Source organism: Peromyscus maniculatus, chromosome 1, assembly GCF_049852395.1.
Source record: "Peromyscus maniculatus bairdii isolate BWxNUB_F1_BW_parent chromosome 1, HU_Pman_BW_mat_3.1, whole genome shotgun sequence".
NCBI classification, from domain to species: domain Eukaryota; kingdom Metazoa; phylum Chordata; class Mammalia; order Rodentia; family Cricetidae; genus Peromyscus; species Peromyscus maniculatus.
In genome coordinates this window covers 24,963,524-24,988,641 of record NC_134852.1, presented here as the reverse complement: position 1 = coordinate 24,988,641, position 25,118 = coordinate 24,963,524, and the positions used below count along the sequence as shown (strand labels likewise).

General features: G+C 52.8%; 1 protein-coding gene across 3 annotated transcripts; it reads right to left on the bottom strand.

Annotated features, from left to right (window-relative positions):
* Positions 1-10,990: 10,990 nt before the first annotated feature.
* Meis3 (Meis homeobox 3) lies at positions 10,991-22,382 on the bottom strand. 3 transcript variants are annotated; one of them, XM_006991454.4, is made up of 13 exons: positions 22,222-22,382; positions 20,075-20,250; positions 19,783-19,942; positions 19,640-19,690; positions 18,695-18,745; positions 18,384-18,533; positions 14,873-14,984; positions 14,558-14,706; positions 13,245-13,321; positions 13,017-13,075; positions 12,169-12,252; positions 11,552-11,621; positions 10,991-11,146 (listed from the first exon to the last, which is right to left on the bottom strand). In XM_006991454.4, exons 1-12 carry the CDS (start codon positions 22,231-22,233, stop codon positions 11,572-11,574), a joined length of 1,131 nt encoding a protein of 376 aa, XP_006991516.1. In that variant the 5' UTR covers positions 22,234-22,382; the 3' UTR covers positions 10,991-11,146; positions 11,552-11,571. The 3 variants fall into 3 exon arrangements, with proteins under 3 accessions (XP_006991516.1, XP_015865267.1, XP_015865270.1); XM_016009781.3 differs by having other exon boundaries at positions 18,384-18,482; XM_016009784.3 differs by lacking the exon at positions 18,384-18,533.
* Positions 22,383-25,118: the final 2,736 nt, after the last annotated feature.

Genomic DNA, 25,118 nt, shown 5'->3' with positions numbered 1-25,118 from the left:
AGATTGCTTCAGGAAGTTCCTAAAACTGACCAGACCCCTACCTCCCTATGAGGAAACAGCAAAGACGGCTGGGAGTCATTCTCATACCAGCCAAGCTGAAAGGATTCAGACCAGCCAAGCCTCCTGGAAGAAGTTTAGACCAACTGAGGCACCTGGGAAGGACACTCTCCAACCTGCTGAGCTGCCTGTAGGCTGTGCAGTGTGCTCTGGGTTCCCAGCGTTGCGAGCTGTGCCCCATGCTGGGGTGGGCTTTGGTGATGCAGGTGTCTCTGAGTCATTTTTGTTCCTATAAGTAACCCCAGTAAAAAAAAACTCAGTGGTTCACCAAAGTGGGCTTTGGTGGTATCCGTGCTTTGGCCTGTCATGGGATCCCATCTGGGGTGAATAAACACGTATTGCATCTCCTCAGGGAAAGTCTGTCACACAGCGGCCCCAGGGAGAGAGAGGAAGTGGGTTCCTCGCTGCCAGGGCCTGGGAGCTGGGAGCGAGTGACTTATGTAAGATTTCTCGTGCTGATGTTTTAAAAGCCACAACTCTTGTGTAATATTATAGGGGCCAGCATTAATGTTATACTTCCCAGGGGCTCAGGAGAGAAAACTAGGAATGATGAGAATTTTCGGGAAATGAATCTAAGTACACCAAGCTCTTTGTCTGTCTTCTTTATTCCTCTGGCATAACATCCTTTATACACAGCTTTAGTTCTGCTCTCGTGCCTAGCTCTTTTCTTGCCTGATTTCTCTCTACCTTTATCTACTGCTCCCTCTAAGTTTTATCTTAATTCTCTCATCTTAATTCTGCCTCATCTAGGTCCTTCTCATCTTGTTCTTACCCACCTAGTATTTCCCCGTTTGGCTCTTCCTCATCTTCCATCTCATCCACATGTTCTCTCTGGTCAAAATCCTCCTTATCCCTCTCAGTTCTCCGTCCTCAAGTTCTCCACTTCTCTCTTCCTCTCTGTCTCTTTATGCCTCTTAAGTCCTCTCAAGTCTCTGAGGTGTTCAGTTATAAACCCAAGCAATAGCAATCCTCTGCCAGAGCAAGGTCACCAGGCTTGAATTCCTACAGGGTCATAAAGGTAGGTAAGGATTTTCCTCAGGCAGTGACCACCAGGCTTTCTTTTACAACCCAAAATGGCAGTGGTAAAGGAGGAGGTCAACTGAGTGCTAATGACCAGTGAGTATATAAAAAAGGGGATCTGTGTGCTCAGTCTACATTCCTAGAAGTGGTTAGGTAAGAAGTTAGGGGTCTGTAGGTAAGGTTGTATAAGAAAGGAGGGTCTCACTCTAAATAGCACAAGAAATAATGCTGTCTGCCTGATCTAGGAGACAGGTGTTTCGTTTGGCCTTGGATGCTTGATAGGTATTTTAGAGAAATACAGTTAGGAGTTTTAGTAAGCATGCATAGCGTTACAAGAAAATCATTGTAGGAACCAGCTAATATACATACAAAAGCTAAATATCACCAAGACTTCTTAAGCCATGGCTTGACCTTTGGAGACGTCCTTGACCTTTCCAAGTAGTAGCTTTTGTGATAGTAGCTGAATTCCATTACATTTTCCTGTGGCTCACAGCACGCTACCTCAAGATGGGCGTGTTGTAAGGCCTGTAATGTCAGCACTTGGGAGACAGAGAAGGGAGAATCTGGAGTTCAAGATCAGCCTGGGCAATTACTGAGACCGTAACTCAAAACAAAAGCAAACCAAACCAAACAAAAAGTAGTGATACTATCAGACCTGGTTGTGTGAGCCACACTGGTGCTCATGTGAGCAACCTTAGTTTAGCTCAGTGGCTCACAAAACAAACAAGCAAACGAAATCAAAACAGAAAAGTCTGCAAGTCGAAGGGGCTTGTTGTGAATAAAAAGGGGTCCAACAGGAGTGAGAGAGAGGCGAGAGAGGGGGATGGGGGTGAAAAGAATCCAGATTCATTATATACGTGCATAAAATTACCTGTCAATAAAAATAAACATTAAAGTTTGTTACTGATGGATGTGCATTTTAAGCAATATGCCAAAGCTGTTGAATTGTACAGTTATACCTCAGTGAAGCTGTCATCCAGCAACATCCGTGATGGGTCTGTGTGTAAACGGCACTTGCTGCCAAGCCTGAGACCTGAGTTTGGTTCCTGGGACTCACTTAGTGGAAGGAGAGAACCCATTCTCTTCCAGGGCTTGTCCTCCATAGGTAGGTGGCATATACGCTCCTTCTCCAGGAAATAATAGGGAAAAAACCAGGTGTAGTGTCACATGGCTTTATTCCCAGCACTTGGGAGGCAGAGACAGGTAGATCTCCGTGAGTTCGAGGCTAGCCTGATCTGCAGAGTTCCAAGCCAGCCCGGGCTATATAGTAAAAAAATCATCAAAAAAAAAAAAGGTGGGGAGGGAAAGGGGGAGAAATTTTTCATGGCTCTTCAGCTCCCCCTTGTGGAAAACAGACTCACTGCTGCTCCATGGTCCCTGTGTTGATGGCCTCCAACATTGACACATGTCGGCCTCCTCTGGGAAGTTGACCTTGACTCGTAGCCAGCCAATGGCCTTTGCTCTGGCTGTGAAGGACGAGTCCTAGGAAATCTGAGGTGCCCCAGGTCCCAGCGATAGAGACTCCTAATGTCACACGTCCCAGGCTCAAAGACACAGGTCTACGAGGGGCCTGATGACATCACCGGCGCTCATCATAGCAACTGTACCCGGCCAGGGAATGAGGTGCACAAGAGACATGGAGATAATCATGGGGTTTGGAGTCCTGTGGGCCGCTGTGAAGCACTGCAAGCTAAGCCTTGAGGATGACCTGACTCCATCAGCGCCTGCTTTGACAGGAGGCCCCCAGGGAAATTTCTAGTCTCCTTGGATTGGGGTTATCAGTCCCCGAACTTGGAGTACTGTCTTCTATCCAGTATGTAGTGGTCCAGGGATGAAGCCACGCCCCTTTTGGGGGGAGATGAGAGAAAGATCAGTGATATCTGCTTCTAGTATTCATTGTTTAAATGCTGAGGATTGAGTCTAGAGCCTCACTGAATGCTAGGCAGGGAAATCTACCACTGAGCCACACCCCAGCCCCTCACTGGGGGATTATAGGCAGGGGCTCTACCACTGAGTCACACCCCAGCCCCTCACTGGGGGATTCTAGGCAGGGGCTCTACCACTGAGCCACACCCCAGCCCCTCACTGGGGGATTCTAGGCAGGGGCTCCACAAATGAGCCACACCCCAGCCCCTCACTGAGGGATTCTAGGCAGGGGCTCTACCACTGAGTCACACCCCAGCCCCTCACTGGGGGATTCTAGGCAGGGGCTCTACCACTGAGCCACATCCCAGTCCCTCACTGGGGGATTCTAGGCAGGGGCTCTACTGCTGATCCACACCCCAGCCCCTCACTGGGGGATTCTAGGCAGGGGCTCTACCACTGAGCCACATCTGCAGCCCCTCACTGGGGGATTCTAGGCAGGGGCTCCACCACTGAGCCACACCCCAGCCCCTCACTGAGGGATTCTAGGCAGGGGCTCTACCACTGAGCCACGCCCCCAGCCCTTCACTGGGAGATTCTAGGCAGGGGCTCTACCACTGAGCCACACCCCAGCCCCTCACTGGGGGATTCTAGGCAGGGGCTCTACCACTGAGCCACGCCCCCAGCCCCTCACTGAGGGATTCTAGGCAAGGGCTCTACCACTGAGCCACACCCCAGCCCCTCACTGTTGGATTCTAGGCAGGGGCTCTACCACTGAGCCACACCCCAGCCCCTCACTGTTGGATTCTAGGCAGGGGCTCTACCACTGAGCCACACCCCCAGCCCCTCACTGTTGGATTCTAGGCAAGTGCTCTACCACTGAACCACACCCCAGCCCCTCACTGTTGGATTCTAGGCAGAGGCTCTACCACTGAGCCACACCCCAGCCCCTCACTGTTGGATTCTAGGCAGAGGCTCTACCACTGAACCACACCCCAGCCCCTCACTGTTGGATTCTAGGCAAGTATTCTGTTACAGAGCCTTCATGACCCTAGGCTCATTTTACTTTGATTGTTTTTGGATTTATTTTACTTTATGTACATGAATGTTTGCCTGCATGCATGTGTACCATGTACATGCCTGTTGGATCCACTGGTGCTGGGGTTAAGGATGGTTGTGAGCTACCACATGGGTTCTAGGAATCGAACTCAAGAGCTCTTAACTGCTGATCCATCTCTTCAGCACTGTTTTTCTTTTCTTTATGTTTGTTTGAAACAGATGTTCTCTATGTAGCCTTGGCTGTCCTAGAACTTGCTCGGTAGACCAAGTTAGCCTCAAACTCACAGAGATCTACCTGTCTCTGCCTCCTGAGTCTGGAATTAAAGGCGTGTGCTACCACTGCCAGGCCCTATTTTTAAAAATGTATTTATTTTGTGTGTGTTTGTGTGTGGACACATGCATTCCATGACATGTATATGGAGTTCAGAGAACAACTTGTGGGTCCAGGGATTGAACCTGTCATCAGGGTTGCAAACACACGCCTTTACCAGCTAATCTCTCTCAAAGCCCTTCTCTTTCTGAGACAGACCTTACTAAGTTGCACAGGCTTATTGTGGTCTTGAGATCCTCCTGCCTCAACCTTCCTAATACCTAGGCTTGCAAGCAGCCCTCCATGCCTGGTACCTTCTCTTCCTCCATGCCCTGCTTCCTGCAAAGGGCTCTGGGACTTGAAGTGACTCCATCTTGTGAATGGGCTAAGGGGTTTGTGTAGACTTTCCTCCACTTGACCTGAAATTCTTTTACATACCCTTAGCCCTCACTTAATGATGGACACTATCTCAGTTATGGTTTCATTGCCGTGAAGAGACACCATAACCACAGCAAGTCTTACAAAGGAAAGCATTTAATTGGGGCTGGCTTATAGTTTCAGGGGTTTAGTCCATTACCGTCATGACTGGAAGCATGGCAGCATGTAGGCAGACATGATGCTGGAGAAGGAGCTGAGAGTTCTACATCTGGATCTGCTGCAGGCAGCAGGAAGTGAACTGGCTTGAGCTTGAGACCTCAAAGCCCGCCCCCACATTGACACACTTCCTCCAACAAAGCCACACCCACTCCAACAAGGCCACACCTTCTAATGGCTCCCATAAACTCCCTATGGACTGAGTATTTAAAACCTTGAGTCTATGGGAGCCATTCTTATTCAAACCACCAGAGATGTTCTGAGAAGAGTTGGTAGATGAATTCAGATGGATTCAGATTCCCTGGGTGGTATAGTCCTATGGGACCATTATGGTCATGTGACCTGTTGTTGCTCAAACTGTTAAGATGCAGCCCCGGGCTCTGGAGACCAAGTGTGCATGCTTGTCTATTTGGCCTCTAGAAGCCATGAATAAATAACCGGTCAGTGCCATCATCCTGCTCTCCAGATTCTCCAGAGGCTACTTTAGCCTTAGCGGTCCAGGTTAGTGACAGCGTCTGGCTTGTACCCAAGCCCCTGGGGCTCAAGAAGGGAACCCCATTTTAGGGTTTCTGTTTCTGGGGCAGTAGTTCCCTTTAAGTTCTGACTTCCGGGAAAGGAGCTTGCTGAGCACAGTAACACCAGCACACTTGCAATCTCACCGCTCGGGAGGTAGAGGTGTTCGAGGCCAACATGGACTATCTGAAATCCTATTTCAAAATAAATCCGTGAATGACAAGGGAGCCAAACTGAAGCCAGGCGTGGAAGCACCAGAGAGCTGGAGGCAGGGGTGTGAGGCATTCACAGTCATTCCAGGCTCTCACGGAGTTTGAGGCTAGCTTGGGTTCCATGAGACCCTGGATTAAAGGGAGGGGGCTGGAGAGATGGCTCAGTGGTTAAGAGGGCTTACTCCTCTTGCAGAGGACGCAGGTTCGGTTCCCAGGTCCACATGGTGTTTCACATCCTCCTATAACTCCAGTCCCTGGGGATCCAGTGCCCTCTTCTGCCATCCATGGGCTTATGCACGCAGGTGGTGCACACACAAACATTCAGGCACATGCACAAAAACAAGAAGGGAAAAAATTTTAGTGGGCGTTGGGGTTTTATTGCTGTGAGGAGACACCATGGCCACAGCAACTCTGATGAAGGAAACACTTTAATCGGGGCTGGCTTACAGTTTCAGAGGTTCAGGTCATTATCACCATGGCAGGAAGCACGGTGGCGCTCAGGCAGACACAGTGCTGCGGAAGGAGATTTCTACATCTGGATCTGCAGGCAGCAGCAGGAGCCTGTGCGCCACACTGGGCAGAGCTTGAGCACATCAGATGTCAAAGCCCACCTCCACGGCCACACACTTCTTCCACACCTCCTGATAGTGACACTCCCTATGGGCTAAGCATTCACACTCGGGAGTCTGTGGGCGCCATACCTACTTAAACCACCACAGCGAGGGATTGTAAAGATGGCGGAGCAGTTTGGAGCACTGGCTGCTCTTACAGAGGACCATGGTTCAGTTCCCAGCACCCGCATGGTGCCTCACACGCTGCCTGTAATTCCAGCTCCAGGGGATTTAACAGCCCCCACCCTTATTTTTCACTTCAGTGGTCGCTGCTCACACACAGTTCATGGACATACGCGCCGGCAACACAACCATTTACATTAAAAAAACAATTGGTGAGCACGGGCTGGAAGTGGGTCTGAGCTGTAGCCCTCCAGCCGTGCCCTTGGTGACCAGCTAGGCTTTGCATACCGAAGGTATCACAATGCCACTAACCGTTGCTACCTGTTTGAGTCTCTGGGGGACTCACCACATCCAAACCACAACAAGCCATCAACTCAATGCCACATAGCCACATGCAGAGTTCAAGAAGGAAGATCACTGGGTGAACACAGAGGGGCCTGGTCATCTCACCCAGCTCCACACACAGGGATGCCATTGACAGCTAGGAAGTGGTCCCCAAGGACACAGACCCCTCTTCCCAACCATCCCAATATGTCACTGGGATACGTAGAGTCTCCTATTTCCGGATGACAGAGGCACCAGGACAGACAGCCTGGGACACATCTCTTCCTGATGGTACACCATACCGTGCCTGACCAGGGCCACATTCACGGTGGCTCTAGTTGCACTGATCCCTCCAAATCACCGAAGGATCAGCTTGTCACCACATGCTGTCTTCGGTGACATCTGACTTCCCACCCCTGAGAACCAAGTCTGACCTCTCCACCTACACTTAGCTTCCACTGCCCCCCCATACCCCTTCTGGGCATTGCCACTCATACTTAAGGGTATGCTGATTTTCCCCCCCAGGAAGAGGTATTTTTAGTTGCAATTAACCTTCCACCCAGTTTCCCTCCTCCTGGGTGGCCCATCAGACCCTACTAATTAGGAAGAATTAAGTTTGAGTCATTTCCGGTCACTGAGAAGATGGGGGTTGGTAAAGCATCTCCACCCACCTCTGCCCTACAACTAGCCAGAGTCTAGCCAGAATCCCACAGTCCTCTGGGCTGCCGCTGAGACCCTTGCCTGTGTCAGGCTGGGGCAGCGAGTCTGCAGCCGCCTCCCCTGTGGCAGGACTCAGACTTCTTAGTAATCTCCCATCTCATGGATCCAACAGTGAGTGGCATGGAGGGTCAGGTCGGTGGTCCTCCCAGCTGCCCGTCCATCATCCATCCCACTGCAGAGTCCCCGGGAAATCAGCTCAACTTATCCTAGTCACAAGAACAATGTCACACCTGCGAAGCAGTTCATGTTAGCTAATTATAAACTATTTATTTTTGTTAACTTTATTTATGTGTGTGTGCATGTCCCTGGGTGAACACCACACGTGTGTGTGTGTGTGTGTGTGTGTGTGTGTGTGTGTGTGTGTGTGTGTGTGTGTGTGTGCAGGTTCCTGTGATGCCAGAGAGAGCTGTTGAGTCTCCTGGGACACAAACTGTCCAGCACTGTTTCAGAGATTCCTGTTTAGGTCTTGCTCTGTAGCCCAGGCTGGTCAGAGCTCATCCTCCTCCTTCCTCTGCCTCCAGAGTATTACAGGCATGTCCTACCATACCTGGCTCTATGTTACCTTTTTAAAACATCCAAGAATTTTTTTTTTCAATTTGGTTATTTAGCATGTATGGGTTTTGTGATGGCTATTCTTGGTGGTCAACTTGGAATGAGCTACAATCCAGAAATGGAGGGCACACCTGTGATCCAGATGTTGAGGCGGGAAGACACACCTTTAATCTGGGCCATACCTTCTGCTGGAAGCCCGTATAAGGACAATGGAAGAAGGAAGGGTTCTTTGTCCACCTGCTTGCCATCACCCTGTCAACCTTGTCATTGGGACCTACTTCTTTGGGATTCCAGCATACACAGACAAGCTGGGGTACCCAGGCTTGTGGGACTGAGAAACTGCTAGATTCTTAGACTTTCCATTCATAGCTAGCCATTGTTAGATTAGCTGGACTGCAGCCTGTACGTCATTCTAATAAATTCCATATATGTCCATTCCATAAGTTCTGTGACTCTAGATAACCCTAATACAAGTGCTTTATCTGCATGTATGTCTATAAAACCACATATGTGAAGCACCCATAGAGGCCAGAAGAGGATGTTGGATCTCCCAGAACTGGAGTTACACATTGTGATGAGCCACTGTGGCTGGAGTTTTCTCCAGTCCTGCCTGGCTCAGAGTCAGGACAAATGTCTCTCACCCACCAGTCCCACAGCTGCTCAGACCCAACCAAGTAAACACACAGAGACTTATATTACTTACAAACTGTATGGCTGTGGCAGGCTTCTTGCTAACTATTCTTATATCTTAAATCAACCCATTTCTATCAATCTATAAGTTGCCACGTGGTTCATGGCTTACCGGTATCTTAACATGTTGCTTCTCATGGTGGCAGCTGGCAGCGTCTTCTGACTCAGCCTTCCTGTTCCCAGAATTCTCTTCTCTGCTTGTTCCGCCTGTACTTCCTGCCTGGCTACTGGCCATTCAGCATTTTATTTATACAGAGTGATATCCACAGCAGGCCACCATGTAGGTACTGGGATAGAACTCAGGTCCTGTAGAAGAGCAGCCAGTGCTCTTAGCTGCTGAGCTATCAATCAAGCCCCTATTTTATTTTTTAAAATGTATTCAGTTATGTGTGTGTGCGTGTTCTCACAGACTCGAGTTGCACACTCCAAATGTGGAGCTCAGAAGATATTTGTGGGAGTCAGCTCTCATCTGCCACCAGGCAGGTATCAGGGAGCAAACTCAAGCTGTCAGGTTTGGTGGCAAGCGTCTCCGTCTACTGAGCCATCTCACTGGCCCTTTAAATTAGTTTTAATCTCTGGGTGTGTTACTTACTCTTGCGCCACAGTAAGTTGTAGAAGTCAAAAGACAGCCCGGCGGTGGTGGAACACGCCTTTAATCCCAGCACTCGGGAGGCGGAGCCAGGCGGATCTCTGTGAGTTCAAGGCCAGCCTGGGCTACCAAGTGAGCTCCAGGAAAGGCGCAAAGCTACACAGAGAAACCCTGTCTCGAAAAACAAAAAACAAAAACAAAAACAAAAAAAAAAAAAAAGAAGTCAAAAGATAGCCCCCTCACTGAGGGATTCTAGGCAGGGGCTCTACCACTGAGCCACACCCCAGCCCCTCACTGGGGGATTCTAGGCAGGGGCTCTACCACTGAGCCACATCCCCAGCCCCTAACTAGGGGGTTCTGGACACTAGTTTTAGTATTGATCCCTACCCTAGACTCTTCCTCATCATTAAGCAGTGCAGTCTAGCTGCAGTATAGTGGACAGGATTCTGTCACCATGTCATCTACAGTGACTCATACTGTACAGAGCATTCACAGGCTCTCTGTGCCCACTGTACCACTTTCTGTGTGGGGCTTCAGCTCGTATGGGTTGGTGTCCACAGGGCATGTGGAACAGACCATCCATGAAGCTGGATGGAGCTGGTCACTTGCCACAAGCAGGCGCTCAGATCTGAGCACCTTGACTCTGCATGCCGCTTTGTGGTGTCTTGGGCAAATATCAGGCTGGCCCTGGACTTTGTTGGCTTCGGTGCTGGGCTTCTAGCTGCTCCATGTCAGTGCACTGCCACAGCTGCCCTGAGTCTGAGAGGCTGCTGGGACTGGCCCCTGTGCAGAAACTTGAACTGCTTTTAAGGTTTGTATGCTTCCTTTTTGAGAACATCTTTGGCATTTATTTCAGAGGGAGAGCTCACATCTGTGTCATGGCATGCATGTGGAAGTTAGGGGACTGCTATGGGAGCTGACTCTCTCCTTCCATCGTGTGGATCTTGAGTATTGAACTTGTGTCTTCAGGCTTGGAATGGGGCGGGGGTTGGTGGACTTTAACCCCCTGAGCCATCTTGACAGCTCTGGTTTTTATGCTGTGTGTGTGTGTGTGTGTGTGTGCACGTGCATGTGTGTGTGCGCGCACACACACATGCAACTGGGAAGAGTCTGTTGTCTCCTCCCACCATGTGGGTCCTGGGGGCTCAAACTCAAGCCATGAGGCTTGGCTGCAAGCACCTTTATCCACTGAGCTATTTCACTGACACCTGTGGCCACTTTTAAAGTCCAGCTGTGCCTAGTATAAGGGGCCAAACAGAAGCATGATGACCTCAACAACAGTATACACTTCGAGCCACGGAATTCGGGGACAGCTTGTTACACAGCAGCAGCAGCTAACTGATACATATGGTATTTCAGAGCAGGCATTGGGAGAAAGATGGCCAATGACTGTTAGTGTTTGTGATTCTTCAGTTTCAAATGACCAAGGATTTGAAATCTTAGAAGACAAATGAGAATTTTGATTTCGATTTTTAAGACTTTATCATTAAAAAAAAAAGAAAAGTAGAAGAATGTCAGAGAAGGGAGGGGGGCAGAGGGCAGGAGGATGGAGGGAACTCTCCTTAACTTTGGATCCAGGTGACCCTCCTTCCCTGACCACCCTTGCCCAACCCCAACCCCTTCTCTGTCCTAGATTGGGGCCCCAGCCACCATCTTCTGCAGACCCTGGCCCAGTTCTCAGCTCAGGTCCTGGGCGAAGAGAAGGACAGAAGAAGGGTGTAGGACCTGGAGGCTTTGTCTTTGCCCTTGAGAGGCCCTCAAGTGGGCTCTTGGGTCCCCAAGCCTCTGGGGGCCCCAGGGAGGTAGGCGTTGAATGGGGTGGGAGCTTTGGAGGTGAAGTCCTGAAGCCCAAGGACCAGGAGGGATCAATTAAGTACAAGGCTGGTGGTCACAGTCCGGAGGCTAAGACCTGTGGGAGGGAAGATAGACCAAGTCAGAAGGTACTGCATTGGTTCCTATGATAGATGAGTGAATAGATGGGTAGATGGATGCTGGATGAGTGGATAAATGAATGGATGGAGAGATAGCTGGATAGAAAGATGGATGGATAGGTAGACAGGTGGGTGAATGGGTGGATGATGGATGGGTGGGTAGATAGATGGATGGATAGGTAGACAGGTAGATAAATGGGTTGATGGTGGATGGATGGATAGGTAGATGATGGATGGGTAGATGGAAGGATGGATGAAGCATCTTTCCATCAAGCTTGGAAAATCCTCATTTCAGGGACCCTGATTGGCACTGCTCTAGTTGGGTCCACTGCTGGAGTTTAACAACATCTGGGACTGCCAATCTCTAGACTTTGGACACTCACCCTCCTTTTGACCCCAGTCTCTATAGGTAATGCCACTCTCCTTCTAAGTTCAGATTCATCCCCATTGATCCTGAAAAACAAAAGAGAGGGTCAGTGAGCCTTCCTGCCCATAGATGCCCTAAGACCTCCTCTCCCCTTCTGTTATCCAGGGTCCTTCGCCACGATCAGATGAGTCAAGTGTTTAAGAAGGTTCTGAGTCAGGTGGTGGTGGCGCACACCTTTAATCCCAGCACTTGGGAGGCAGAGGCAGGAGGATCTCTGTGAGTGCAAGGCTAGCCTGGTTTAAGGGGTGAGTTCCAGGACAGCCAGGGCTGCACAGAGAGACTCTGTCTTGAAAAACCAAAGGATGAGGATGAGGAGGAGGAGAAGGAGGAGGTGGTGGAGAAGGAGGGGGAAGAGGAGCTGGAAGAGAAGGAGGTAGTGGTGGTTCTGACCTTTTAAGAAAAACTAGTCTCAAATTTAGCTGCGCCTGGAAGAACTGGAGCTGTCCAGTGGCGTTATCTTCTGCTCCCTGCGTGCAGGTAAGCCATGAATTATTCATGAACTGAGTCTAGAAGGTGTGTTGGTAGAGGTGGAGCCCGGTGTAGGAAGTGACTCTGCAGAGATAGGGAACTTACCTGGTGTCCTGACTGTCACTTGTGGCTGAGTCTCTGTGTAGCCTGCCATAGGCTGGCCCTCAGGGTTGAAAGACGCACCCTGCCCTAGGAAAGAGGATGGGGTGCATGGTGAACCTCTGGAGGCCTACAGAGGTGTTGTCGTGAAGGCACAGTCTCCGAAGTCCTGTGGAGGGGGCTGAGGCTGAGGCCTGGAAACTCCTCAGAGTGGGCTGGGGTATAGGCAGAGGCCCAGGAGCCATTCAGAGAGAGTTTCAATGAGATAGACCCCCTAAGAGTCACAAGGATAGGGTTGGAACCTGATGCGGTGGCAAATGCCTTTAACCTCAGCATTTGAGAGGCAGAGGCAGGTGGATCTCTGTGCATTCAATGCCAGCCTGGTCTACATAGTGAGTTCCAGGCCAACTAGAGTTACATAGCGAGACCCAGTCTCAGAAATTAAAAAAAAAAAATGTCAATACTTATTTTAGAAAAGAAGATGACATTTATTTTTTTTTTTTAAAGACTTATTTATTTATTTACTATGTATAAGGTGCTCTGTCTGCATGGCCAGAAGAGGGCACCAGATCTCATTACATATGTTTGTGAGCCACTATGTGGTTGCTGGGAATTGAACTCAGAACCTCTAGAAGAACAATCAATGCTTTTAACCGCTGAGCCATCTCTCCAGCCCAGAAGATGACATTTAGGGTGCAGACAGAGCCCCCAGGATCCTTGAGAAGGGAGTTGAGGTTCGGGTGGAACCACAGAAGCGCCAAGAGGGGATCAAGAGTATAAGATGAATTTTTAGGAAGCCTCCAAAGATGTTAGCGTGCAGGCTCAGGCACAGGACTTCCCGCCCTTTTGAGTACCTGTGCGGTTGGACTGGTCAATCATGGGCTGCACAATCCGTCTCCGGGCATTAATAAACCTAGGAGGTGTCAGAGGCAAGAAAAAAATGTGAGGAAGTATTCAGGGGGCCAGAGAGCCGCAAGAAGAAGGAAGGGACCGTGGAAGGAATCCACATTCGGGCTGTGAAGGCCAAGGGGGTGGGAGGTGACCTTTCAGCACCACGGACAGCGCCCAGCCCAACCACTCACCAGTTGTTCACCTGCAGGATGGTGAGCCCCGTGTCCTGGGCCAGCTGTTTCTTTTGCTCTTCCGAGGGGTACGGGTGCTGCAGCCACCAACAAGAGTCATTCGGCCTGCCCCACTGCTGTCCCTCTCTAAGGTCTAGCCTCGGCGCATCAGGTCCCCGAGGCAGGAGGAGGGTGGGACAGCCTCTCCCTCCCTGGCCAAGGAGGCCAAGCCCAGCCAAGTCTTGGGCAATTTACTTCCTATCCCGACCTCTCAAAGCGACCAGAGGCAACTGGACAGGAGGGGACTCACAGGCAGGGGTGGCAAGCAGCCCCACCCAGCCAGTCCCGCTCAAGGAGTCCCTCAGAGTCCTTCCTCATCCTCTCCCCATTTCTCAACATATTGCTCAGCTGTACTTCCCACCCTTAGTTTTTCTTCTGTAGCCCTGGCTGGCCTCAAACTTGCCTTATAGCTGAGGACAGCCTTGCCTCCCAAGTGCTGGGGTTACAGGTGTGGCTCACCACCTCCCGTTTGTGCAGCCATGGGTGGAACCCAAGACTTCCTCATGCTAGGCCAGCAACCCACCCAACTTAACTACAGCTCAAGCCCCCCAACCCCCCCACTTTAAAACTGTATTTATAGTCTCGTTCTGTCTGTGTGGGCATGCACGTGGAGACCAGAGGACAACTCGTGGGGGTCAGTCCTCTCCTTCCACCACATGGGTCCTGGGAACCAGACTCAGGCTGGGCAGTAAGTATCTTGACCCACTGAGCCCATGTTAACAGACATGCTCTTGTGTCTTTTGAACTGAGAGGTTTCCTATGGAGCCCAGGTTGTCTTCAAACTCAGAATCCTCCTGCCTCAGCCTCCAGAGTGCTGGGATTGCAGGCTGAGCTGCCATTTCCAGTTCTAAGTTTCCATTTATCTCTCTCTCTTCCTCTGTCCTCAGTCTATCCCCATCTCTACCTTCCTCCTACCAGACCCTCCCCACCTCTGCTTTTAACCTCTCCCTGTCTGCTTATCAGTCTCCCTCCACAAGGCAGTGTGGTGCAGGAGTTAAGGCTAGACTGCTTTCTTTTGAACTGGCTGGGTGACCTCAAGCAAGTCGCTTAACCTCTCTGGTCCTTGTCATCACAATACATTGAGCAAGAGAACATCCTCCACAGGGTATCCTGGGGCGGGTGGTGAGTGGATGATTGATGGGTAGGTGAGCAGAGAGGAGGGATTGCTGGGGAGTATTCATCGCTGGGTGGCTCTGGGTTGGGGCTTGGCCTCCTCTGGGACAGCCTGCCTCCCTCTCCCCATGCCCACCTCCACCCAATCTAAAGGCTCTCACCGAGAGATGCTGGAACAACCAGGCCCTCATGATGTTGGTGGCCACTTTGGGGAAGATCCCCCTCTTCTTGTTCCGTCGGCGCTCCAGGTCCAGCTCCTCGTCCTCGCCTGCAGAACTCGGAGAGGCCACGCTTGTGTCCAGCCCATCTCCTGGGGAGAGGGACATGCCCAGTGGGTGGTGGTAAGCAACACAGGACCTCAGTACCCTCACTCGAGACACCACACTGCAGCTCTTCCCCTGGAAGTCCCACAGGAAGGCCAACCTTGATCTTCAGAACAACTGCCATGCGTCCTCTGTCCCTCCTAAGCTTCTCACCTTGGTCACTTGAGTTGTCCCCACTCTGGGAGGCCAGGCCTCCACTGGATGGACCCGGGGTCCCCAGATGCACAGACCCACTGTCCTCGTGGTCTCTGATCCATGTATTGTTCTAGGAAAAAAGAATCGGATGTCAGTAGGAAAGCTCAGGGAGTCCAGGCTCTGTGGGTAAGACCTGTTCCTGCCTTCCTGGCTGTGTGACCTTAGGCGAGTCACTTGGCCTCTCTGTGCCATTTTCAACTGGGAAATGGAAGACAAGAGCAGCTCTCCCCTGGTGTGAGAAGTGTGCGATGAGCTCATTTGTGTAAAGGTGTGTAACGATTGCCAAGTCGGCAGGAGCTAGCACAGTCTACGGCACACCCACGCCTGACACCCTCGGGGCCAGAGATGCTTCAGATTTCAGCCCTCACTCTGGAAGACAGGAGCGGTAATGCCGGTGAACGCAGCATGCAGCAGGCTGAGGGAGGAGTGCCATGAATTCCAAGGCAGCCTGGGCTACAGGGTAGGACCCTGCCTCCAAAGAGCAACGGATGATGTAAACAATAAAGCAAACAAAACCTTTCTCATCCTGAGCCGGGATACTGGGCAGTGGGTTTCCTACTCACCCCCCAGCAGGATCCAGCGCTCTGCCTCAGCACCAAACCCATTAACATGCCCCAGCAAACCACATGAATATTAACTAAGTGGGAAAAATACAGGCTATAAATAGCCTCTCATTAGTTCAGGTTGAACTTTTTTTTTTGCCAATGAATTTGCACTGAACTTATGAAAAAAAAATGTTTCCAGATATATTGTTTTGTATAGTGCTGGGAACAGATCCCAAGGTATCCTATCCTGCATGCTAGGCAAGTGCCCTACCATTGAACCACATCCCAGCCCCTCACTTGGGGATTCTAGGCAGGGGCTCTACCACTGAGCCACACCCCAGTCCCTCACTGGGGGATTCTAGGCAGGGGCTCTACCACTGAGCCACACCCCAGCCCCTCACTTGGGGATTCTAGGCAGGAGCTCTACCACTGAGCCACACCCCAGCCCCTCACTGGGGGATTCTAGGTAGGGGCTCTACCACTGGGTCACACCCCCAGTCCCTCAAATGAGGGATGCCAGGCAGGGGCTCTACTTCTGAACTACATCCCCAGTTTGCTTTCAGAATTTCATATAAAAGGGTCCAGGACCTATTTTTGTATACAGTGTTCTGCCTGCATGTAGACCTGTATGCCAGGCTGCTGGGAATTGAACTTAGGTCCTCTGGGAACCTCTGAGCCATCTCTCCAGGCCCCAGTCCTATTTTTGTGGTTTTTTTTTTTTTTTTTTTTTTTTTTTTTTTTTTTTTTTTTTGAGATGGTGTCTGTCTGTAGCCCAGTCTGGCCTGAAAACTCACTGGGCAGTTCAAAATGGCCTCAAGCTCACAGTGCTCCTCCTGCTCCAGCCTTCAGAATTCCGGAGTCACAGGCCTGTACCACCATGCCAGGCTTTTTCCTGAGACTTTTCATGTGTCATATAACTGAGCATACTCTCCCTGAGTGGGAGTGCTGTTCCCCCAGACCCCCCGGATGGCAGCATTGCCCACAGAGAGGGTGTCACTATATGTGGTTGTGCCGGGGTGCTGCAGAAAACAAACAGTGGTGTTGGGGTGACCGTGGTGGCCAGTATCAGGCTCATGCGGCTGTAGCTTACGGTGATCACAAAGTCTTTTTTTCCCTCGTTTGTGACAAAATTCAAGGGTTGTACTGTCTATTTTTTGAATACATTTATCTACGTATTTAGTGTGTATGGCCACGAGTGTGCCACGGCATCTGTGCGGAGGTCAGAGGGCAACAGGAAGGGGTTTGTTCTTTCCCTCTGTCACATGGGCGGGGGGTGGGGGTGGGGGTTGGGGGTGGGGCTCTAACTCAGGTTGTCGGGCATAGCAGCAGGAGCTGTTACACACTGAGTCATCTCACCTGCCACTGGATTGTCTTCCAGACTGTGGGTGTGGTTAGTGTGGCTGTGTGCGTGCGTGCCTGCGTGCATGCGTGTGTGTGTGTGTGTGTGTGTGTGTGTGTGTGTGTGTGTGTGTGACTCTGTGGGGATATCTGTGTGTGTGTGTGACTCTGTGGGGATATCTATGTGTGTGTGTGACTCTGTGGGGATATCTATGTGTGTGTGTGACTCTGTGAGGACGTGTGTGTGTGTGTGTGTGTGTGTGTGTGTGTGTGTGTGTGTGACCTCTGGGCGACTGCCCTTTGAGCATAACAGAGGCTTTGTGAATTCTAAGCAGGGACTACCCTGGGAGTGATACCCAATCCTCTCATGCAAACTGTGAGCACATTCGCGTGGCGAGTCTGGGGCCAAAGGGGCTATGTGTGTGTGTGCATATGTGTACTTGTGTATGCATCTGCATGTGTGCATATGTGTGTAGAGGCCAGGGGTTGAATGTCTGGTGTCTCGCTCAAATTCTCTCTGCCTGTGTACTGACTGAGGCAGGGTCTCTCACTTAACCCAGAGCTCACCAATCTAGCTAGTGTAGCCTGCCAGCTTGCTCCATGTACCGGTCTCTGCCTTCCGAGTGCTGGGGTTGCAGTCAGGCTATCACTCACCCAGCATCTACATGGGAGCCGTGGATCCGAACGCAAGGTTTACATGGTGAGTGCTTTACTTACTGAGCTGTTGCTCCAGCCCCAACCGGAGGCAGTGTGTGGGCGTACCCAGGCTCTGGAGTTGTGCAGTGTGCCTGTCTCTCGGTTGTGCCATTGCTAGATGTGTTGGCAGCAGCTGGATGTGGCCACCACGTGGCTTTTCCCAGTTGAGGTAACTTGGGATCTACACAGCTACTATGTATGTTGTCTGGCACTCTCGGCCAATGCCACTTTATTTACCTGTACTTCTAAGTCTACATAGATGGCTATGAGCCCATGTGGCTGCTGGGCAGCACAGCATGTGTGCACATGCCTGCAGGACCCCCGATGGTTATGTGTGCACAAGGACTTTTGGGTCAGTCTGTGTCCAAGTGTGATCAGATCTGAGTTTGTCCAGCAGTGTCTAGAGCTGTTTGGCTCCACCAGAATCAGCTGTGTGGTGGTGTGTTGTACACTGTGGTTATCCTCAGACTATCAGTGCCAGAGTGACTGTGTGGTTTGTGCTACTATCTCAGGGTCATGGCTTGTTTGAGGATGTACAACAGATCTGCGTGCGGCCTGTGCCGATGTGTCGCGAAGGTGGCTTGTTCCGGGACTTTGGGTGACTGTAGGGTCTGTGCTACCGGCTCACGGTTAGGGCTTGTTTCAGGAGGTGATGCTCATTATGGTCTGTTGAGTGGGACTGTCTAGACCTGACTTAAGCTGGTGGTGTGTGCAGTTGCCCGTGCTGTGGCCCAGCTGTGTCTGTGCACTGTTGTGATATGGGAATGTGAGTGCAATGCACACTCCACGGCGGGCACTTCTGAGGCACTTGGGTGTGAAACACGCCTGCCTGCTGTGCCCATGCCCAGCTGTGGTAGCCAGGAAGTGCCTGGTGGCCTGTTGGTGCCCACCTGGTCTGGGAGACTGGGGCAGGAGGCCGAGTAGTCCTCAAGGTCCTCCCTGTAACCACCATCCCGGTCCTCGATCACCAGGTCTATGGGCATCTTCCCCTTGAGGCAGGTGATGTAGCGGTGACAGAAGTTGTCGCACAGGTCGTGGACCTGGGAGGGCAGCGGGGTACTGGGGGGGGCCACCCGGGGCGGGGGAGCCAGGGCTGGGGTGGACAGGGTGAGGGAGCATTCTGCTTCCACTCCAGTGGGGAGCAGGGCGAGAGGGGCTAAAGGGGGGAGGGGTGGGGCAGGTGCAAGTGAGACACCCTCACCTTCTCCAGCTCCAGCAGGTGGAACCGGAGTACCTGGATGGCCTGCACCATCTGCAAACAGAGAGGAGGAAGAAAGGAGAGCAGCTAGGGGTGGAGGTGCACACACGGGGTCCCAGCACTTGGAAGGGGCTAAGGCAGGAGGATTGCCCACAAGGACAAGGCCAGTCTGGGCTACATAGTGGGTTCCGGGACAATGGGGTGAGACACTGTCTCCAAAAAAGAAAGAAAGGAAGGAAGAGAGAAAGAGAGAGAAAGAAAGAAAGAAAGAAAGAAGAAAGGAAGGAAGGAAGGAAGGAAGGAAGGAAAGAAAGAAAGAAAGAAAGAAAGAAAGAAAGAAAGAAAGAAAGAAAGAAAGAAAGAAAGAAAGAAAAATATCCTTGAGACAGTAGCAAAGCAAAAACCAAGAAAGAAAAGGATAGGGACAGAGCAGCAGAGACACCAGCTGTACCAAAGGGCAGACAGAGTCAGATGAAGTAACTCAGCGGTGGGAAGAGTTTGATTGATGGCTGAGGTAGAAAGAGAAGTGACAGGGGGAGAGTCCATCACCAGGGGAGCTGACCAGCCCTCTGCTCTGGTTCCCACCCTCCACCTTGTGAACTACATTTCCCAGAGACCTTTGCCAAAGGATGAGGCCCATAGGAAGTACTGGGGTGCAAAGAAAGTGCATCTCTCACTAGCTTTCTCTGTCTCCCTTTTCTCCTCTGCGTTTTACAGACGTGTAGGGAGGTGTCGCCAGTCACCCCGACTCCCTGGTACATGGAGCTAGAGTTACAGAGCCAGGATTCAAACTCTGACCACCTGGAGTTCTCAAATGGGCAACAGTCTTGTGCTCGGAGATGTGGGCCAATGGTTTCCTGTTCTCACCCCTCAGTCAACCCCAGGAACACAGGTGGGGGAGGACAGGGGCTGGCTACTGCGGGGGCACGGGGAAGGCCTGGGCCTCACCAGGTTGTCCAGCTCCGGGTTGGAAGAGAACAGCGGCCTCTCGGAGCGGATCTGGGAGGGAGAAGAGAGGCCAGGCAAGGTGGTCCGCCTCCCGCCCGCCCTTTCTGCTGCCTCCCCTGGTGCCTCATTCTGGGGCTGCCCACCTGCTTGGCAAAGGCAGCAATGTCCTCATTGAAGGAATCGGAGGAGCAGACGTCACCACCGGGGGATGAGCCCAGCCCAGCCGAGGCCCCATCGCGGGGCGAGCATGTGGCCAGCTCACACTTTTCAAAGACCAGGGCCAAGAGCGGGAAGAGGGGGTGTCTGGGAAGAACAGGAAAGTGGGCATGCATGAGGGGACGCATGGAGTGCTTGGAGACAGACACAAGGAGAGAAACAGACCTCGAGAGACAAAGGACACCGAGGAGCCCCTGCCCTGTCCCTAGACACACTCACCCATAGATGTCATCCTTCTCCCTCTTCAAGCTGTCACTGTCCAAGCCTGGGGCTTGGGGCTGGGGAGGTCGGTGTGGGCCATAGGGCCCAGGGGTTCGAGTTACTGAAGGCGCTGCCTCTGAGAAGCCGGCCAGGGTGTGCTCTGCAATGCCGGGGTAGTGGCGCAGCTCATCATACTGTGGGAGAAGGGGCAAACCCGGAGGTCAGCATCCTCAGGGCTCCGTCTCCTTACCCCAGACCACACAGGGTGCACTTCAGTCTCCAAGAATCCCGGCCCTCTGCCCTCTTAAGTTCCAAGTGTCTCACAGAACTGTCCAAGTGGGTATGAAAGTCCACTCAGGACCCAAAGAAGACACCCAGGTCAGGGGATATCCAGGAAGGAGCTGGATTGCTAGTAACCCAGGGAGAGAAAAGGGCAAAGAGATGTAGAGATGCAGATGTAGAGGAAGCCAGCCAGGGAGGGAGAGCATGGAGGAGACGGCAGGGCACTATCCAGAAAATCCACAAAATTCACCTGCGTATGCAGTTTCTTCCTGATCATTTCACAAATGTGACCGTACACTTAGTACTGGGTTCCGGGGCCTGGTGAATCCTAGGCAGGGGCTCTACCACTGAGCCACACCCCTAGCCCCTCACTGGGGGATTCTAGGCAGGGGCTCTACCACTGAGCCACACCCCCAGCCCCTCACTGGGGGATTCTAGGCAGGGGCTCTACCACTGAGCCATGCCCCCAGCCCCTCACTGGGGGATTCTAGGCAGGGGCTCTACCACTGAGCCACACCCCCAGCCCCTCACTGGGGGATTCTAGGCAGGGGCTCTACCACTGAGCCACACCCCCAGCCCCTCACTGGGGGACTCTAGGCAGGGGCTCTACCACTGAGCCACACCCTCAGCCCCTCACTGGGGGATTCTAGGCAGGGGCTCTACCACTGAGCCATACCCCAGCCCCTCACTGGGGGATTCTAGGCAGGGGCTCTACCACTGAGCCACACCCCCAGCCCCTCACTGGGGGATTCTAGGCAGGGGCTCTCCCAGTCTTGTTTTTGAGGTAGAATCTTACTTTGTAGCCCATGCTGGCCTGGAACTCAGAGCGATCCTCCTGCTTTAGCCTCTGGCGTGCTGAGATTACAGATGTGAGCCTCCACGCAGCTAACTATACACCTCAGAATGTCTTAACAACTTATCCCATCCACCATACCCATATGCACACACAGTTGGGCACACAGCCTACATACACACCCGTGTGACATGTATGCACACATATGCTATAGAGCATGTCCTCCACAGTATGCGGGCTTCAAGCACCACACCCCCCAATTGCCAGAGATAACCTTATACACACACACACACACACACACACACACACACACACACACACACACACAGAGGGGTGAGAGGCAGAGCGAGTGAGCCTAACACCGAGTAGGAATTGAATGAATGAGGAAATGAAAGATATTTGGCAGTCAATAAATACATTTGGGGGAAGGGTAACCCCATTCCACCATGCAAACAGCTCCAACCAGAAATAGGAGTATGGGGGCCAGAATTCTGGGTCCCCTTGTCACAGAATCACCAATGGGGCAGTTGGACCTTTGATCTCCAGGTCGGAGATTGTTCCTGGCACTGGAGAGCCCGGGCTCCAAGAGGCAAAGGGCTCACTGGTATGAGGCAGAGGGTCCTGTGTGCTCCAGCCAACCTGGGTGTCCTGGGTCACCTGCGTGGCTGTCTCTCCTCTTTTGCTTCCTGGCTAACTTCTCTAGCACCCTGAAGTGAATTCACCTGCTCCCTGTTGCTCATCGAGAGCCCAGAAGATGGGGTCCTCCTGTCTCCAACCCTCCCTGCCCTCAGGGCTCCGTCTCCCCCCTCTCCAGGACCAAAGGAGAGTCCCTTGTCTAGCAGCCTAGTAAGATGTCCCACCCCTGGTGGGTCTGAGACAACAGAAGCCTGAGGGAAGGCAGAAGGGAAGAGGATGGAGTGGAGGGGGTAGGGGTGGGGGGAGACCCAAGAGACAGAGTAGGGGGGCAGTGAGGGGGGGAGAGCGACAGAGAGGAATAGAGGGAGGGGCAGAGGGCACTCACTCTGAGGGGGCAAAAAGGGACATTGAGGGGCAGAGAGGGGCTTGGGGCAGGACGGGCGCGGCCACCTACCCTCCGGGCCATGGGCCGGCGCCGCCTGTCCTGGGCTCGGGCGGTCACGGCCGGGGGCTCATCGCGGCGGGAGGTCCCCGAGGTCCCCGCCGGGTGCCGGGGTCTCCGAGCGGCCGAGACCCGCTGATCGCGGCCGAGGGCGGCGGCGGCTCCTCCGCTCGCGCGGGCCGGGCCTGTGTCACATCCGGAAGTTCACGCGGAGACGCTTAACCCGCTGTCCGCCGGAGCTGGGCCTCCTCCGGAGCGTCCCCTCCCCTGTCCTGTCCCTCCCCTCTCCTTTGAGTTTCCCTCCTCCCTCTCCTTCCCTGCCCTCCCTCTCTCCCTCCCTCCCGCTGTGCCATCCCCTCTCTTCTCCACTCCCCTTCTGGGGCTCCAGGCCTCCCTCAACCCACCTTAGCCGTGGCCTTTGTATGTCAGACTCGCGGGGTCCTGTGTCTGGAGCTTCCCCGGGTCCCCACCCTCCCTCCCTCTTGGTACTCTGTGCTCCTCCTTGCTCTCCCCGTGCCTGGCCGCCAGGGGTCGGCCGTAGCTTTCTGCCCCTTTGGTCTCTTGTCACCCTCAGGTCCCGGTCTCCCCTATTTAACTGTGAGACAGGATTAGAGAAAACGAGGGGCAGGAAAGAACTAAACTTATATTTTAGTTCGTCTTCCTGCTCTGGTTCTGCCCCTTGCCTCCCCTGGGGGGACAAGGGTGTCGTGGGTCCGAGGCAGCTGTGTGTGGCACTCTGCCCCGAAGTGGCCAAGGACTGGATTGGTGGAGCATCGCTCAGGGATGCTGGTTGCTGTCCTTCTGAGCCCTGCTTTCAGGAAGGTCCTTAGCCTGATGAAGCCCCTTCAGGGGCTCTCAGGGAATGGGTAGGACCGGGTGTGTGTGTGTGTGTGTGTGTGTGTGTGTGTGTGTGTGTGTGTGTGTGTGTGTGTGTGTAAAAGCGTGGTTCTGGCCACTAGACAAGCTTCGGAGTGTGGTTCCAGTGACAAAAAGTAATTGTGCCAGGGGTGTGTGGCAGGGGAGGCAGGGGCATCATGGGTTTGATACAAGCCTGGTTATGTAGTAAGATTCGGTCTCCAAAAACCAGAGGGAAAAGAGGAGGGTGGAGGAAGAAGAGGAATGAGAGGAAAGGCAGGAGGGAAACTGAAAAAAGTCTCACACCGGGAGACATGGGCAGGGAATCCCAGAGAGAGATGGCCCAGAGAGGAGGCGGCTGAGAGCCTGCTCACTGGCCGCCGCCGTAGATGGTGTGAGCCCCCGCTGGGCGAGCTGAAGGGACATTTTATGACTACCATAAACAGCGCCTGGCACCCCTTCATCTTCTCTGCTGGAAATAAAACAAAAGCCAGGGCAGAGGTGACAGATGGGGTGGGCCTGAAGCAGGAGGGATGTGTGTGTGTGTGTGGGGGGGAGGGGGGGCTGTGATGGCGGGGATGAGATGGAGAAAGGACAGCAGGAGGCTGTGGAAGGGGACAGACAGGGACAGGACTCAACACCCCCCACTGGAGCGCAGCCCTCTTCTCCAGGGCTTCTGAGCCCTGCAGAGTCTGCTCCTCTCTCTCCCGACTGTTCTCTGTCACCCCAGACGCCCACAGAGCCTGATGAATGGCTACTGTCTGGAGTCCAGACCTTCTCCCAACATCTTTTCTCTCTCTGCAACAAGCCAGGGCTTCAGGTTTCAGGGGGCCGTGCCTGAGTGTGGAGTCACACCGAGTGGAGTCCCCCCTTCAGCTCTCCCCACTTTGGCCCTTTAAGGCTGTGACCGAGGGAAGAGGTCTGGTCACACATACCCACCCCTGACATAGGTATTGTGGGTACAAAATTAATTCAAATAACTTCCAGTTAAATGTGTGAATATACCCTGTCTGCTCTGTGCTCCCAACCACACTTCCCCCTGTGCCCGCCCCCCAACTACCCTTGGTGGAGATTCATGGAAGGGGACCCGTGGTCAGGGGCCACAGCCTTGATGGTAGAATCACTTTTGCCTTCATGGGAGCTGATTTTCAGATTGGGGGGGGGGGGATGACAGGGTCTCATGTGACCCAGACTAACCCTTAACTCTCTATCCAGTGGAGGATAACCTTGATGTACCATCCTCCTGCCTCAGACTCTGAGGTCATAAGCAGGTGTTACCACACTCAGCTTGATTCTTCTGTTCCCCACCCCACATCCATCTCTGGAGACAGGGTCTTTGGAGCTCAAGCTGTCCTCAAAGCCACAATCCTCCTGCCTCAGCCCCCGCCCCCAAGTGGCTGGGATGACCAGTATGCATTGCTCTGCCTGGTTCAGAAGCTGCATCTGAACCAAGGTGCAACCTCACTCATTCCAAGGTGGAGGGGAGGGAAGGAGTGGACAGAGATCGGCAGGGAGGGGGTGGGTGACAGAAATAAGAGAGGGTGTGTGTCCCCAGAAACTCCAGAGCCGGCTGCTGTTACTCTGCGCACAGAAGGATCTAACAGCTCCGACGAAAAGCAGCGGCTGGGGCTCGTGGGCATAAATCTTTTTAATTAATGAAAGGGACTAGATGTTGGAAAAAGGAAGAGTGAGTGTCTAGGTGATAAATTGATGGGAGAGGTGGGCGGGTGCAGGAAGAAGGCTCACACACTCCCAGTCCGTCTAACACACACAGGCAGAGATATGCATGTGTGCAAACATACACACATGTGTATGCACACTCTCAGGCCTGTCCTCCCCTGAGCTCTGGCTGCCTCCCTAACATGAGGCTGGAACCCTTTCTCTGGGACAGGATGGGCTGTTGGCAGCCAGTGTTCTCTGGCTGGTGTCTCCCTCCAGGGGTGGGGTGTGGTATTTGGACAACTGTACATGCATCTGGATGGAGCTTGGGATCTGCGCTGGCCTCTGCATGTGTGTCTGCTTGGGACAGATCCTGTGTGACCCCACTTCACCCA

Coding starts and splice junctions, on each gene's coding strand:
- Meis3 (XM_006991454.4), bottom strand. Junction 19,943..20,074: donor GAGAAGGATGACATCTATGG/GTGAGTGTGTCT, acceptor TGTTCTTCCCAG/ACACCCCCTCTTCCCGCTCT. Junction 18,534..18,694: donor ACCTGCTGGAGCTGGAGAAG/GTGAGGGTGTCT, acceptor CTGCCCTCCCAG/GTCCACGACCTGTGCGACAA.